Source organism: Rhinopithecus bieti, unplaced genomic scaffold (assembly GCF_001698545.2).
Source record: "Rhinopithecus bieti isolate Rb0 unplaced genomic scaffold, ASM169854v2 scaffold_30785, whole genome shotgun sequence".
Taxonomy (NCBI): Eukaryota; Metazoa; Chordata; class Mammalia; order Primates; family Cercopithecidae; genus Rhinopithecus; species Rhinopithecus bieti.
In genome coordinates this window covers 400211-417919 of record NW_016813379.1, presented here as the reverse complement: position 1 = coordinate 417919, position 17709 = coordinate 400211, and the positions used below count along the sequence as shown (strand labels likewise).

At 42.8% G+C, this 17709-nt stretch overlaps 1 protein-coding gene across 2 annotated transcripts in view; it reads left to right on the top strand.

The window, feature by feature from the left end:
• The first annotated feature begins 97 nt into the window (after positions 1–97).
• The window catches only part of MMD (monocyte to macrophage differentiation associated), a 31307-nt gene continuing 13695 nt past the window's right edge, over positions 98–17709 (top strand). For both annotated transcript variants that reach the window (XR_001880688.1, XM_017848154.1), the window contains exons 1-4: positions 98–423; positions 7886–7967; positions 10690–10850; positions 14274–14348. Coding sequence is in view for 1 of the 2 variants with exons in the window: in XM_017848154.1 (XP_017703643.1) it covers positions 398–423; positions 7886–7967; positions 10690–10850; positions 14274–14348 (344 nt within the window). In the remaining variant the exon portion in view is untranslated. The remainder of the gene's footprint in view (positions 424–7885; positions 7968–10689; positions 10851–14273; positions 14349–17709) is intronic.

Genomic DNA, 17709 nt, shown 5'->3' with positions numbered 1-17709 from the left:
GCGTAGCCGCCGCGCCGCTCGGGGTGCCGATTGGCTGACAGGCGCGCTGACGCGCCGGCGGCCGCGGGTGCACGCAGGCGAACAGAGCCGGCGGGGGTGGAGCCGTGCTCCGGGGCGGGGCGCAGGAGCCCTGGGGCGGAGGAGCCGGGGAGGCGGGAGGCGGGAGGCGGGAGGCGTCGGGGCCGTTGAAGCGGCCTCCCTCCCGCCCCCAGCCGCCCGGTCTGGCCCCAGCCCTGTCCCGACCCCCGGCCTGGCCCACTCCGACCCTACCCGGCCGAAGGGTTCCGCTGGACACGCAGGCGGCCTCCGGAGCAGCCGAAGCCCATGAGGGCCGCGCGCCCGGCCGCCGGTGCTGACGAGACGGAGCTCCTGGCCCCCGAGGAGGAGCAGAGGATCAATGCAGTTCAAGAATCGATTCCAGCGGTGAGAGGGATGGCGTTCCAGTCCCGCTGCCCGTGTCAGGAGCGGGTCCCCAAGTCCCGCCGTTAAGCGCACGGCTCCCTACTCCTTACCTGGATCCATCCTGGGTGGATCCCGCACCTTGGCCCGGGATCAGCTCCCGGGGTATTCCCCAGCCTGCTGTCCCTGGGCGATCTCCTTCCTCCGAGGAGGGGAGCTCCTGCCTGACCCGGGTCTCCCCTAGGGATCTGCGGACCTCGGATGGATTCCCGGACCTGGGACCCCAAGCCTGTCCTCCTTCCCGGGGATCCCTTTGCTCCAGGGGCTCACCCTCCCGATCCCCATACAGGGTGGGCTCTGGCTTTCTCTGGGAACCCGAACCCCAGCCCCGGGCGGCGCCCCCGAGTCCTCCGACCTGGCTTTGGCCTCCATCCCTTTACCTCCAGGGTGGGGGGTCTCCCGGGGCGCGCGGAACGGTGTGGCGCCCTGCGGAGAGATTTGTCGTAAAGCGGGGTGCTAGGCATTTTGGGTGCTTTGTCTGTGAACGGCCCTAGGAACAGGGAAACTGAGGCACGCTCCGCCAGCTTAGCCCTACCTGGCCGTGTAGGGGCCCTGCTGGTTCTCCAGCTGAGCGTCCCAGGGCGGTGCTATTTTGGGCTCTGCGAAGGGGCATGTTAGCTTTCGGGTGGCGAGACCTGCTGTGGAGGCGCCGGTGTTCGGAAACGAGGAGGCGGAACCGTGGAGGCGCCACCGGAAGACTGGCCGGCTGCTCATTCACTGTAGAGCTGGTGGAAATGCCGGGCTGGGGGGCGCCATGGCCTTACTCCCCTCTGGGGCCCCACCGTCTAACAATGGATGGAGGTTAGCCCAAGGCGCTGAGAGGAACTCCCGGGCTTTTCTTTTCTGTTTAAGTGGGTGAAAGTTCACCTCTCCAGGGCTTGTGGTAACTCTGCATCCCTTTGTGTGAATTCCCGGACCTTCACCACCAGCAGGTTTGCTGGGGATGCAGGGACAGGGGAAATTGTAAGAAATGCATGAAATCTTCCCAGAAGGTTGTTGAGTTTTTAGACACTACCTTTTATTTCCGAATTTTAAAGTACACATTTTTTTCTTTCCAGTCTCCATGCCCTCACTGCCCACTCACCCATCTCATTCCTCCCCCAGTCCCAAAGGGTAAAAGGAGGCAACAAATGCACAGAAGAGTTGACATGGTCTGGGCCACCAGGAAGGGGATCAGCTTGAAGACTTGGATTGACTTCTGAATATATTGCTTATCAGTCAGGGTGTTGAATGCCTGGCACTGTTCCCCCAGTGGGAACTCCATATCAGTGTGTCTAATGGCAAAATGGAACCGTAGTGTTCCGACTTTAGAACCTGATGTCAGAAATGAAGACCGGAGGGGCTTTTAGAGAGAATGTAACATGCACTCAGGCATGATCAGTGAAGCCCTGTGCATGCGGTTTGTTTGATTTGGTTTTACTTCTCTACGCGTCTGTGCTCTTCCTGTTTTCAGAGAACAGTAGCAATAGTCTGTGAAATTGCCCCTTCCTTATTTGATTAAGAGTTTGTCTTTCTTACCTATTCCTTTGGATTCTCTAAAAGAAAAAAAAAGAAAACAAAGACCCTGTTCAATTATGTGTGGCACAAATGTTAAAACAGTGTTACAACAACAACAACAAAAAACTTCATTTAGGATGCTACCCTCTTAGCTTAGTGAACTGACTTTTTAATTATTTCTGCTGGACACTGATCCATTCCTTATTAGCACAGTTGTAATGTGATTTTTGCGCTATTATTCACTTAAAACTAAATACAGGCATTTTCTTTTGGTGTGGCATAGACTGTAATTTTCTTGGGGGCTTGTGTTTTGCTCAGTGGATATTTAACAGTTTCTTTCTTGATGACATCTAGACCCACCCTGATTTTCTTTGAAGATTTGTGTGATCTCATAATTTCCTGGTTCTCTATCATAGGCTAGGTTGGAAACATATTTCTAAGCATGAATTTTGACTTGGAAATAAAGCCTATAAACCAAAAGTAATGTAATGAGAATGTCCTGATTTTTGTGGTTCACACATTAAAATGCTAAGAGTATTATTCTGCACCTTTTAATGCTGTGTTCATGATATATCTTTCTGAGCATTCCCAGGTAGGTAAATTACAAAGGAACTGGAGGACGGTACAAACACACTGTCTTTGAGGGGAGATGTGCTTCCTCCCTGATAGATTTATTGGGACTGAATAGAGGAGCATGAGGAGGAGGGGTTTATGCAATGATGGCTTCTTAACAAACTTAGGATGTGAAAAATTCCACTGGGACACAGAGGCATATTTTATCTTCCTTGTTTTATCTGTTTCACACTTGAGTATCCCCAAGATACCTACACACACATAGACAAACACAAAGTCGTCCTCTCCCCTTCACAGCATCTCTGATCAATGGCAATAACTGCTAACATTTGTTGGGTGCCATTTATCTATGCCAGGCACTGACTGGGCACTTGTATATTACTCATCCTCAACTGTAACTCTGGAAGACATAAATTTTATACCCATTTGATAGAAGAGTAAATAGGTTTAGAGAATGAAAGGAAATTTGCCCATAGTCACACAACTAGGAAGGGGTAGATCCAAGAGTTCAACTTCATGTCTGTCTCTCCGCCACTCATGCTGCTAGCTCACCTCTTTCTCTCTCTAACTCCCTGCCCACACCACATCTGTGTGTATTGCATATAGGTATAAGATCCACAGAACTTCTGCTGTATCTTCTTGTTGGTGTGTACTCATTTCAACAGTCTTGCAACCAAAAATCCAAGGGAAAAAAAGCCCTTTTCCTGAGCCCCAACCTCATGATCATGTAGCTAGCTTCAAAAGTGGATATATGGGAAAGCATTTTAATCTAAAGTATTAGAATCTTACAGGGCTACCTATTGTCTTTTTCCCCAAGTTCTTAAAGCACTAAATCATAGGCATGGGGTAGTCTCCTTATATACGCCATCTTCCTTTATTTGATAATTAAGTCAAGATTGGCACTATTGACAGTGGACGCTTTTCCTGAACAAACAGGCTCAGTCATAAAGGGGAGCTAATAGTAAGGAGGGTGCACTCATACATTGCAAATAAGAGATGTTGAAAGGGCCCTTGGAACATCCATTGTCTTGGCTTTTAAGTGTTTTTTGGTGAGATTAGGGGTTCTCTTGGTTCCGAGGCTACATGTTTCTCTTACTTACAGAACCTGCCGTGTCCACAGTAAAACTAATTAACTATGGGATTATCTTTGTTAAGACGTAATAGTTCAGCAGTAGCTGGAATGTCTTTCTAGTCTTTCAGCAATCATTAAGCTCTAGCAATAAGCTGGGCATTGTACTTGAGTTTGGTAATGGAAAGGTGAACAAGATAGCCTGTGGAATTTACACTACAGTGGGAAAAGATGAAATAAAAAATAAGCTAAAACAAATCAAAGTCTTACCAATTGTGACACAGGGCTCTGGTTGGATATGGAGGGTTGAAATGATACCTCAGTTAGGATAGTCTGGAAAACCTCTCTGAGGAGGTGACATCTGAGCTGAGCTGAAAGGATGAGAAGAGAGCTGAGCATTCTGGAGAAGATCCTAGACAGAAGTAAACAGCAAGTACACATGCCCAGAGGCAGACACAACCTTGATGTGTTTAAGGAGCAGAAAAGAGGTGGTATAGCCAGAGGGTGAAGAGAGAGAAAAATGCCACCCTGAGACTGGAGGGGGAGTAAGGCCCAGACCACTCAGGGCTTTTGGGCCTATGAACACTGTGTTGCAGTGCTATTGTAAGCACTTTGGGAAGCCAGAGGCAGACTTTAAGCTGGGATTGGGGTGTGTGATGTGATCTGGGTTTTTTGTTGTTGTTTGTTTTTGAGACAGGGTCTTGTTCTGTCACCCAGACTGGAGTGCAGTGGTGCCATCAGAACTCACTGTTGCAGCCTTGACCTCCGAGGCTCAAGCAGTCCTTCCACCTCAGTCCCAAGTAGCTGGGGCTACAGGCTTACACCACCATACCTGGCTAATTTTTACATTTTTTTGTGTGTAGAGATGGGATCTCACTATGTTGCCCAGGCTGGTCTCAAACTCTTGGGCTCAAGCGACCTCCTGCCTCAGCTCCCCCAAAGTGCTGGGATTACAGGTGTGAGCCACCATGCCCAGCCCCTGATCTGTTTCTAATGGAAAACTGTAGCTGCTATATAAAGAAGAGAGTCTATATGGGGTCAAGCAGGAAGACTAGTTAAGAGACTTTGTATTTGCACAGACCTGAGATGTTAGGTCTTTATTTAACGTAGAAGCTGTGGAGCTGGGATTGCAGGTGCACGCCACCATGGCAGGCTAATTTTTATATTTTTGTAGAGAGGGAGTTTCTCCATGTTGGCCAGGCTGGTCTTGAACTCCTGACCTCAAGTGATGAGGTGGACTTATTTGAAATATATTTTGAAGGTAGTGTTGACGGTACTTGCACTCGGAGAATGAGGAACACTTGTGGGATTTGATCTACTGAGATCAGCCTCTGAGATATGCTGGTGGGCTGCAGATCTACTCAGTGGGCACAGTGCTTTGGGCTGAATTTAAAGTGTGTTAGTGTGCTAAGGAGTGTTCCCAGGCCTCTGATCTGTTCTTTTCCTCCACGGTTTTGAAATTCTGTCATGGCATGGGAGAGGGGTACGGGGGAAGGAGGAGGTGATAAGAACGTTAGGCAAGGGGGAAGGCAGGAGAGTTTTGAAAGAGAAAGTGAAGGGATGAGTGAAAAAACCCTGCTTCACTAGTAGCTTTATTAAGTGCAATTCCCACTCCCAGGACTAAATCACCTTCCTTCAAACCCTCTAGAGCTTGCTGGTTACTCAGGCATTGAGTAACCATTAGGGCCACTCCGCCTTAAATAGAGATGTCTTCCATAAATGGATGCTGTTTTCCATAACCAGCACTTGAACCTTTCCCATTTCTTTTTTTGGGGAAGAGATGAAGGCCAGAGTGTGGGAGCTGATTTACATTTTACATCTGCTTTTCCATTTAGGTCTTAGGAGTGATTTCTTCAGGAGGCTGTGGAGGAGGCTTGATTGCACCCTGGCAGGTTAGAGAGAAATGGGAAAATTGTATTGTACTTTCCCAGCAGAACAATTATGCTGTCTATCCTGCTGAGCCTCAGATTTAGAGAACTGCTTCCAGGATAGTTACCCTTATCTTTCCCTATTGCCCGTGTCTTGCCCTGTGCATCAGGAGAGAGTGCCTTAAGTCACCATGGGTGGGATATTTTTCTGTATAACTTTCTATTTTATTTTTTAATGTGAATTATTCCAGGTGATCAGGGACTCAGCTGTCACAAACATGGCCATCCAGTTTATTTGTTTTTAGGAGAAAATGTGAAAGTCTATCCCTGTTGCTGGGTAATGGCTTGACTATTTTTAGATTGGGCTGCCAGAGATATAAATTGCTATTTTAGTCTGCAGCCTGGTGGTGGGTAGACAAATCCTACTTACTGCACCCTACACAGAGCACTTTCAATTTCTTCTAACTTCAGCCATCTTGGGGTCTTGCTATTTACCCTTGAAAATTCCTAATAGGGTATACTACTTACAGCTCTGTTGTTATATCTCAGGGCAATGATGTGGTATATCCTCCAATACTTGGGACACTTTTAAAGCATTCTTCCCAACAGTGTAATTATTTTCTTTTTTGCTAATAAGAACTGTATAGCAACACTCTTGTCCCTTAGGAAATAGTAAAATTATTTAAAATATTATCAGAGGGAGAAAAGATGATGCTTGATAATAGTTAACTATATTTGAGAATAGCTTGGATAAATTTTGAAGCTAGTAGCTGTATATTTCTCTTTAACAGTTGATTTTCAAGCCATCTGGTAGATTATACTCAGTAAGTACATATTTTGTACACTAGTTAAATATCTTAACCCATCAGTGAGCCAAGTGAAATATCTTCACTGTCCCAAATTCATTCCGCAGTGGATTTTCCACCTGAACTATCTGTATTGTGTTAATAGTGGCTGCCACTTTATTTTTATTTATTTGATCTAAGGATAACAGGCTCTTCTTAACTCAGGGAGAGAGTATTGGCTGGTCTTTTATTTGTAAACTGGACACTCTCTAAAATGGCTTGGTCATGCGTTTTAGCCAATTTTTGGCAACTTGGTTCTACTATTTGGTTCAGCCTTGTACCATTTTTTATTGTGTGTATGAATAAGGTAATGAGTAGTTACAACTCATTAGTGGCACAAAATGCCAACCACCTCCCCCTGCCATTCACACTTCTTTAAACTAGCTTGAGCAAAAGGATGATTTATTGTGCAAAGCCTGTTGACGTCTTACAGACTCTTAAGCACAGGAATGCAGTAGACCTCTGTGACCTGAATGCTGTTGAAGTTTTTTGTTTTTTTTTTTCTTTTTTTTGGCTCCATCTGTTTCTGTGCATCTGCTTCTTTATTTTATTCAGACAGCTGCTTTTTTCTCTCCTTCTGAGAAAAAAAGGAAGAGTTAGACTAATCCAGAGTCCCTCATTGAAACCTGTTGTGGGTATGGGTTGGGTTTTTGGTGGCGAGGGCATCCTCACTCAGTATACTGAAATGGAAGAAGGCTATCCTCTCTAGGTTCTGTAGTATTCATGCTTTTCGCTGTACTACTAATTGTCACAAAGTTAGCCTAAAGGGAAGTGTGGAATATGGGCATATGTCTATATATGTAACAGATTTTGATATTTAGATACATACACACGTTTGTGTGTATATATGAATTTTGTAGCCAAAAGAATCAGGTAGTAGTCGTGTTTGGTCTTTGAAGCAGACTCTTGGAATTCAGGAATAATGAAGGTGAAAAACATACCTCCTGTTTTAAGTTGCCTGGAGGTAGCCAGATACCACTTATTTAAGCTGTCTGGTGCTCGACAGGTAATACAATGTAGGGAAACTAGTGGGACAGGCCTGTTAATCATGGGATGTAGGTTTTAAAGATGCGCCTGTATAAAGTTTTGTAAATTTTAAGAGAGAAAATAGAAACTTTGTTTTTCAAATGTAGTGTATCCCTTTTCACTAAATGACAATAAAATTTAGAAAATTTCGTTTGTTTCTTTTCTAGTTGTGCCGTGTGTGTGTGTGTGTGTGTGTGTGTGTGTATGTGTGTGTATGTGTGTGAATGAAGGAGGAGGGTTCCAGTTGAAGGGGTGGATATGGTTTCTGTTTGCTTTTGGTTGTAGAAGTTTGCTTTTGGTTATAGAAGGTTTTTCTTTTGAATAAACTGAAAGACTGCTTAATCTAGTAAACTAGGGTATTTGCTTAAGGATCATTGCTGTTGGCTTGTTTGACTCCTCTTTAGTGGCTTTGGCTATATTACCGCAACTAGGTATTTCCACCAGTCACTTCCTCGCTTAAAATAGACCACATGCCCACTGGTAGGTTTCCTCATTGTTCTTCACACACTTTGAGTTTTTCTTACATCACGTTCTTTTTGTTTTTGCAGGTTCATGAACCATCGAGCTCCAGCCAATGGCCGCTACAAGCCAACTTGCTATGAACATGCTGCTAACTGTTACACACACGCAGTGAGTACAAGTTTTCTGCCATTGCCACCCTTTCTACAGGGCTTTGGCAGGAGGAAGGGATAGTTATCTCTAGTAACCTCAGCGCAATTAGTTGGATTTACCCATCTCTGTGACCTTATCTACCAGGAAATCAGTGCTGGGTCATGTCACCGGAAGCTATATAAGCATGTAGAACGCTTTGTGTGTTCTAACCTACAGTCAGCTCTGTCCTGGAATTGCTTTCTCCAACAAGATCTTTAAGGGAATAATAGTAGTATGTACCCTAGTTATAGAAAAACCAAATACACCTATTTATGAAGACTCTCACCCCTAGAATGAAATGAATCGCCTTTTCAAGACAATCAGCTATGTTCATTTGGCAAGGAGCGTTCACAATTTATTGAAAAAGATGCATTTTTAAATTAAGTGATCCTCTGAAATGGGGAGGGGAGCCATAGCCTCCCACCCCTACACTGGCCACTGCTCCCCAGAGGAGATGTTATTCCACATTGGTGAAGAAAAAGCTGATGTGATCCCTACATTTTTTTGTTGATTTTTTTCTGCATTATAAAAGCAAAATATGCTCATCATTAGAAACTTTAAAAAATACTGAAAACGTGTAAGAAAACAAAACTAACCAGGAATAAACTGTTAACACTTTGGTGCATTTCTTTGTGTGTGTGTGTGTGTGTCTGTGTTGGGGGTGTTTGTGAATATGTATGTATTTTCAGTTTTCCTGTTAATGTGACATTAATGGCATTTTCTTATATCATTATAAATTTTTTACTTTATGGGTGGTTTCATTATTCCCTTGCATTTAGTGACTTTGCGGGAAACATAGTGACTGGGATACATCTGAAAACAAGAAATAGAGAAAAGACCAGTTTACTTCTTTAACAATGAATGTTTAGAACAGGCTAGTTTAACTATGATAGACATTGTTGGTACAATACAATTATTCAGAGATTGAGACACACAGCTTACCTTTAGGAATAATACTTACTCAGGATGAACCTGAATATACTTAACTTGTCTCTTCTGAATGTGTCACAGGTTAAGGAACACTTGTATAAACTGAAGTTAAGGGAAACCTGACAAAACCTCTATATTAAGTTTTTAGAACAGAAAATATAATCTTATTAAACCATATCTTGAATTTTTGGATTTCAGGGACCAATAATATTTCTAACACAGACAAAACACCCCTTTTGTCATCATTTCACTGGAGAGAACATACTTAAACATGAAAAGTAGAAAGGACATGATCTCAAGATCTCAAGATAAAGGGCATTCCTTTCAATGAAATACATTTTGTTTTATGAAAAACTTTATTGTACTTAAATATACTTAAATCCTCTGAAATAGGGAGGGGAGCCATAGACTCCCACCCCTACAGTGGCCATTGCTTCCCAGCAGAGATGCAAGTGTATTTAATGTTCTAATTTTGCTTGGGCCAATGAAAACTTCAGCATCTGAAAAACTCATGCCAGTCTCATCTAGGGGATTTAACATTCTGTTGCAAGATGGCAAATGTAGGTTTGGGGAGAAAAAAGATAAACAAATTGCTAATGTTTGTATTCTTTGTCAAGTATACTTATTCTCATATCTAATAAAGTCGTTTATTCTCCTGGGAGTTTCTGTCATTATAAGATGTTTACTAGTCATAATCATACACATATGACTAGACCTTAAAGTTTGTGACCATGTGGACTATGAAATATGGTACAGAAAGCCAAATTCTCTCTAAAATTCTCAGGATTTTTTGAATAGGTGGGCCTTGGAAATGGATTGCTCTTGCTTATTTAAAAGGCTCTGTTAAAAATGAAGTGACCCCAAAACTCTCTCACTCTGCAGTAGTTCTCAAATTGGTGGAATGTACAGATCCAAACTGAAAATCGGGGTGTATAACTTCAACAATTGACTTTTTGTATGTGTGTGTTGCTGTGTACTTTATAATACCTATTACTTGATTTGTTCAATTATCCTGACCTGAAATGTTGAGATTTCAATTGCAACAGGACAGATGTTTTAAAATGAGGACCTCCCTGAAAAATCTGCGTATATGCTTGGCTTTTTTTAAAAAATTTTTTTGAAACGGGGTCTCACTCTGCCTCCCAGGCTGGAGTTCAGTGGTACAGTCACGGCTCACTATAGCCTCAGCCTTTCAGGCCCAAGCAGTCTTCCCACCTCAGCCTGCCAAATAGCTGGGACTACAAGTGTTTGCCACCATGCCTGGCTAATTTTTTAAATTTTTGTAGAGACTGAGTCTTGCTGTGTTACCCAAGCTGGTCTTGAACTCCAGGTCTCAAGCGATTCTCCTGCTTCAGCCTCCCAAAGTGCTGGGATTACAGTCATGAGCTACCACACCCAGCCTGCTTGCTATTTGAATCTTTTAAGTAATTACTCTAAATCAGATTATAAAGTAGAATGAAACATGTCCTTATTTAATGAAATTAGGATAAAGAACATCTATTTTGCAACAGCTGAATAATGTTGCATCCTTGATGGCTTAATTGTATCCCCATTGGTTGGCACAATTCCTGGGCCCTGAATGGTATTACCTGCTTTCCAGTGTAGCAGTTAATTTCATCTGGCTCTCGTTATGATTATCCAGGAAACACAAATACTTGCTTTAAGATTATTTTACTAAAATTGTTCCTGGTAAACCTCTGTACTTTTAGTAAAAGACTCAATTCCATAAAAGCCAGAATATTCCATTCACCATTCTTTATCTTTCCCTCAGTTCCTCATTGTTCCGGCCATCGTGGGCAGTGCCCTCCTCCATCGGCTGTCTGATGACTGCTGGGAAAAGATAACAGCATGGATTTATGGAATGGGACTCTGTGCCCTCTTCATCGTTTCTACAGTATTTCACATTGTATCGTGGAAAAAGAGCCACTTAAGGTACAGTGGCTGGCATGCTGTTTCAACAGATCCAAATAGTTGACTCAACATGTTTGGTAGCCTCCCACGCTGGCATGCTTTAGTCAAGTAGGGCAAAGAGTAGACATTTTTCTGCCTTGTAGACTAGAATACTATCCCATTATTCAGGACTTGTTCTTTGGACTGGATGAAGTTTGAGGACTCCTCCCCAGTATGCATCTAAAAAGGTAGTCCTTTGCTCAGTAACCCCAAACAAAACCTCACTGATTCCCCAGGACTTACCACTTAAAAACCTGAGAGCTATTTTCCAATACTATCAAGCATACTAAGGATATGATGGGAGCAGCAGCTGTGGGGTAGTGACAGAGCACACTGAGCTTGGAGTCGGCAGGCAGGCTTTGAGGCTCAGCCCTACTCTTTAATGTTGGGTAAATCCCTTGACCTTGTGGAGCCTCAGTATCTGTATCACTTAAATGAGAATAATAATACCTGAGTCACACAGTCAGTGTGATAGGTGAATGAGATAAGGTACTTGAAAATAACTTGAAAATTTCAAAAGACCCCACAAGTGTGTGAAGTATGGAGGTATACTTACTGTTTGAGTTTACCATTTTGCAAAGTTTAGCTTTCAGAATTAAGTCTTGTGTATATTATTCAAAGTTCACATATTTTGCTATTAATAGCCATCAAGCACTTTCAAAACAATACTATAGCTCTTGGCCTGCCAACGAGAAGAACATAAAAGCTTTCCTCCTCTGAGTGAAGGACTGATTTTGGAGCACCACACCATTGAGGTGGGAATGGGTTGCTTGTGAAATGGATTCTGCACAACCCTAAAGGGCAAAACTTCTTTTCAAAACAGGAAGATTCAGAGCAGATTATGAGCAATTTAAAGAAATACTGGAATATGCCTTTTGGTTTTAAAGAATGTCCAAAAAAACCTCAAACTATTCAAACAATCTGATATTTAAAAGATATGCTTCATTTACAAGTAGGATTTGAGATTTATGAGATGATTACTGGTTTTCTCACATGTAGAATCCTTGAGTTTTAGAGCTGGAAGGATCTTTATAAATCATCTAATTCAAATCACTTAATTTTTATTTGGGGGAACTGAGGCGCAGAGAAGTGACCTGACTTGTCTGAGTCAGTGAAACCAGCAGAATCCGATTATTCCAAGACCTCTGACTTCAAGTCCTAGTTTTTTTCACCATATCTTTTACAATAGTGCATATAGCTTGCAGTCTGCTACCTTTTCCTGTAAGGCAACAGTTTCCTGGGCTTAAAATAAAACTACAGCATTGAATCACAAGGGCACTCTGGGACACTCAAAAGAGAACCACAAAAGTGCCTGTCCTGGCTCCTTAGGACACACTGCCGCAGCGCCTAGAGGCCAGGTTAGAAGCAGAGTACTTTATTATCTTCTTGGCACAATTTAATGCTTGTGGTTGTCTCAGCAAACTTGGCTTCGATATCTAGATTCTGGATCAATAAAAAGTTGTAGGTACCTACTTCAGTATTCTGGGTCTCCCTGCCAGAGGTGTAATAGAAACTAGATTCTCTTGAACTTTGAATAGCACTGCTAGAATCACATGCCATGTGTAGATTTTTGCTCTTCATTAAAATTTTTAAATATCAAAAAAGGCTTATTTAAGTAAAAGTGAGAAGGGAATTAGCATTTATTACGTGCTAGGTGCTCCCGTGTGCTAGGTACTATGCTAGATACATGGCCTACATTATCTCATTTAATGTTCACACATACTCCATGAGAAAGATCTTATTTCCACTTTACCTATGAGGAAAGTGAGAGTCAGAGAGGTCAGTGGCAGATCTTGGATAAGACTCCAGATCCGTCTATCTACTCTAACAGCGTATAACAATCTAGAAAACAGAATTAGAAAGGCCCAAAACCTTGCTAGGAATCACAGTCATCCAAGGAGTTATAAAAACTTATTCTTCCCCTTCCTCCAACCTCTATCTCACCTCCTAGCCCTTCAGAGTCTTCTGAACTGGAGGCCGTCACAGTATTTTGTAAGTTCCCCAGGTGATGATGTGCAGTCAAGTTTGAAAAGCATTGATGTAGTGTTCGCTTCTTTAGACCCGTGGCGTAAAGTGTCATCTATGGGTATGCTATAGCTTCTGATGACTAGTAGACTGAAACCCATTCTTTCTCACAAATGTATTTTTCATTCCTTTAACACTTTTTTTTTTATTTTAATTTTGTGGATACATGGTAGGTATATATATTTATGAAATACATTTTTCTTTTTTTTTTTGAGACAGACTCTCACTCTGTTGCCCAGACTGGAGTGCAGTGGTGCGATCTCAGCTCACTGCCACCTCTGCCTCCTGATTCTTGTGCTTCAGCCACCTGAGTAGCTTGGACTACAGGCCTGCGCCACCACACCTGGCTAATTTTTGTATTTTTAGTAGAGACAGTGTTTCACGGTGTTGGCCAGGCTGGTCTCAAATTCCTGACCTCAAGTGATCCACCTGCCTCAGCTTCCCAAAGTGCTGTGATTATCGGTGTGAGCCACCACGCCCAGCCTTTATGGGGTATATTTTTTCACTTATTCACACAAGTCCTTATTGGTTTGCTTTGGTCCATGTTACATGTAGGGGGAAGCAAAGTCTGATACTGGTGTTCCCTCAAATTATAGTTATACCTGCTTGGACAGTGAAAATAGATTCAAGATGATACTACAAATTTGTACTTTTAAATTACCTCAGTAAAGGGCAGATTCTGTCTAATCCATTTTATGAATAGACCTCAGTGAACCAAACTCTTTGTACGTAGACCCCTGACTTTTCAGTTTTGGAAGGAGGAACTTTCTTAGAAATACAGGTGGCCATGCTTTTGTAGTAAATGTGCCTTTCTTTGTTTTGTTACTGTTTTCCTTAGTTTCTGAATTTCCTTTATTACTATATACTATCCACACCAGGATATTTGAAGTAAAAACAGTAAATACATTCTAAAAAGACACAAAGAATGTGATTTCAGCTCAGGGAGTGTTTACTGAACATCAGGACTTTGCCCTGCACTGATAGGAGCTGGGGTGAGGGGGGGAGGTGGTCTGCCCTCCAGGAACTTCATTTTTCTGTTAGATGGGATCCAAAAGAAATGGAAAACATCAGAAAAGACAGATTCTGTTTGTTTGCTTTAACCACTTCAGACTTCCTAACTATCATGGGGCTCTGTCCCTATGTCTCATATATGCTGAGAGTATCTATTGTATGTGCAACCTAAAAAATAATACAAAGCTTTTACTCATGACTTCATAACATTAGCAACAACAAAAATTTGTGTGACCTTGGCAGAACAAGTGTAAAGGCCATGAGAACAAGAACAAGAATGGAAATTGCAACATAGTGGAGTGATAACCCGTACTTCTTATCTGAACACTTTCTGAAAAATTTACTTAACTTTTTTTTCCCCCTCACTAGGACAGTGGAGCATTGTTTTCACATGTGTGATAGAATGGTTATCTATTTCTTCATTGCTGCTTCTTATGCTCCATGGTAAGATACAGTCTTCCTATTTTTGAAGGTAGTGATTTTATGATTAGAATTCCTCACTCTTCCTTTCCTCTCTTCCTCTTGTCCCCACCCTCAGCCCTCATGTGTACACCACCTTCCCTCCTCCTGAACACATACGTGCATGCATTTTTTTTCCCATTCGATGTACTCAGGTCAGATTGCATATTTGAAGGGGAGAATATTGCTGCTGTTTATAATATCTGGGTACTGGATTGTTCAAGAAGAAGTGCAAAGGTTTTGGTGGAGATGGGGTTTCACCATGTGTGCAGATAACTTGCTCACTCTTGAAATCTGTAACATTTGCTCTCCATATTGTTTCCCTGTACCTCTGCTGTTGTTCAGAACACTAGAAAATTGAATTGTTTAAGTGGAAATGCTGTAAATGTGTATGAGGAAAGCAAGCTTATTTATTTATTTTATTATTTTTTTGAGACAGAGTCTCGCTCTGTAGCCCAGGCTGAAGTGCAGTGGCGTAATCTCGGCTCACTGCAACCTCCGCCTCCCGAGTTCAAGAGATTCTCCTGCCTCAGCCTCCTGAGTAACTGGGATTACAGGCACGTGCCACCATGCCTGGCTAATTTTTGTATTTTTAGTAGAGATGGGGTTTCACCATGTTGACCAGGCTGGTCAGGAACTCCTGACCTCAAGTGATCCGCCCACCTTGATCTCCCAAAGTGCTGGGATTATAGGCATGAGCCACCATGCCTGGCCTATTTTTTTTTATTTTCTGAGACAGGGTCTCACTCCGTCTCCCAGGCTGGAATGCAGTGGCGCGCCATCTCAGCTTACTACAACCTCCACCTCCCTGGTTCAAGTAATTCTCCCACCTCATTCTCCCAGGTAGCTGGGACTACAGGCATGTGCCACCACACCCAGCTAATTTTTGATTTTTTTGGTGGAGATAGGGTTTCACCATGTTGTCAATACCAGGTTGCTATCAAACTCTGACCTCAAGTAATATGCCTGCCTCTGCCTCCCGAAGTGTTGGGATTACAGGCATGGGCCACCATGCTCAGCCATTTTTGTTTGTTTGTTAGTTTTGAGACGGAGTCTCACTATGTTGCCCAGGCTGGAGTGCAGTGGCAGTGGCCCGTGTTCTCAGCTCACTGCAACCTCTGCCTCCCGGGTTCAAGCGATTCTCCTGCCTCAGCCTCTCGAGTAGCTGGGATTATAGGTGCCTGCCACCACATCCAGCTTCTTTGTTTTTTGAGACAGAGTCTTACTCTGTCACCAAGGCTGGAGTGCAGAGGCATGATCTCAGCTCACTACAACCTCTGCCTCCCAGGTTCAAGTGATTCTCCTGTGTCAGCCTTTGAGTAGCTGGGGCTACAGGCATGTGCCACCATGCCTGGCTAATTTTTGTATTTTTAGTAGAGATGAGGTTTCACCACATTGCCCAGGCTGGTCTCAAACTCCTGACCTCAAGTGATCTGCCCGCCTCAGCCTCCCAAAGTGCTGGGATTACAAGTGTGAGCCACTGCACCCAGCCTGTTTTTGAAATTTAAGCCATTTGTCTTCAATTCACCTCAAGTGCAGTAGCTACTATATAGCAAGTGTGTTTATCATTTCTTTTGCTGAGTAAGAGAACTGGCCACATGAGTTAACTATTTAAAATACCTGGTATTCTGTTCAGTGCCTTTGATCTTTCTGCCTTTTTGGTGCTGATCAAATATAATCTTTTGTTGCTTTGAAACTCTTAATTAAAGAAACATTAGCTTTCCTCTACAAGACATAATCCAGTTTTAAAAACTCAGAAGCTTATATTTTGCTATCATCTACTGCAGTTGTTAGAAACAGGATGCCTCTAGATTCTGGCTAATGCAGCATCAATGATTCAAAAGAAACCTGATTATCTGAAGGAGTAAAAAGTAAGTGCTATCTTTGCCCTGCATCTGACTAAATTATAGGTTGGCTTCATGTTGGAAGAAGAACACTGAGAGGCCTTTATGAATGGATATAAAATGCCCAGAACAATGCTTATTTCAGTAGGAACCTACAGGGTGTTCCAAACAGGATTCCTTACTTTAGTTATTTTAAATTCTTTAATTTAAAATAAGTAAATGAATAAAAAGAATTTAAATGTGAGCTGAGGAGTTAAATATCAGAGTAGGCAATTTGTTTACCTGTAGTTTTAGATATGTAGGCTGTACTTTTTCCATTTGGAAATGTGACTTTTGTAGTTATAGATAATCAGGACAGCATTTGTTTTTTTCTCATTTATTTTTTTTTTTTTTTTTTTCTTGAGACAGAGTTTTGCTCTTGTTGCCCAGGCTGGACTGGAGTGCAATGGTGTGATCTCAGCTCACCACAACCTCTGCCTCCTGGGTTCAAGAGATTCTTCTGCCTCAGCCTCCCAAGTAGCTGGGATTAGAGGCACATGCCACCATAGGCACATGCCCAGCTAATTTTTTTGTATTTTTAGGAGAGACGGGGTTTCACCATGTTGGTCAGGTTGGTCTCCAACCCCTGACCTCAGGTGATCCACCCATGTAAGCTTCCTAAAGTGCTGAGATTATAGGTGTGAGCCACCGCACCTGGCCTCATTTATTTTATTTATTTATTTTTTTGAGACAGAGTCTTGTTCTGTCACCCAGGCTGGAATATAGTGGCGCTTTCTCAGCTCACTGCAACCTCTACCTCCTGGGTTCAAGTGATTCTCCTGCCTCACCCTCCCTAGCTGGAATTACAGGTGCCCACCACCATACCCAGCTAATTTTTATATTTTTAGTAGAGACTGGGTTCCACCATGTTGGCCAGGCTGGTCTTGAACTCCTGACCTGAAGTGATCTGCCAGCCTTGGCCTCCCAAAGTGCTGGGATTACAGATGTGAGCCACTGTTCCCGAACTTCTCATGTATTCTTAATATGAAGTTAATACAAATGAATTTGCAGCATTTTAAAATTCAGACCTCACAACAGTCCATGGTTAAATTCTAACAAAATGTCTTCCATAATATATGTTAGGAGTAATTCTTCTCATGTTCTGTCTTGGCAGAGAGACTGATAGTGGAGATACTTGGTTTGTGTATTAGGTATCCACTGTGGGTATGTGATCCTGGTTCAGGATTTTGTTCCAGGTTCTCATTAAGCTTTGTAAGCAATCTACTCCCAAATACACAGTCAGAAATTAAAGGGCAAGCAGTCTTGACCTCATTCTGCCTAATAGGGTAAGTTAGGCATCACAAGAGTGCTGGGACTCCCTTCTACTTGTCTGCTTTTAGCTGGTTCTATTTTTAAACCATGTCGAAACTAATTCTAAGTTTTTTGTGTTTTTTTTTTTTTTAGGCAGGATCTTGCTCTGTCTCCCAGGCTGGAGTGCAGTGGTGTGATCTCAGCTCACTGCA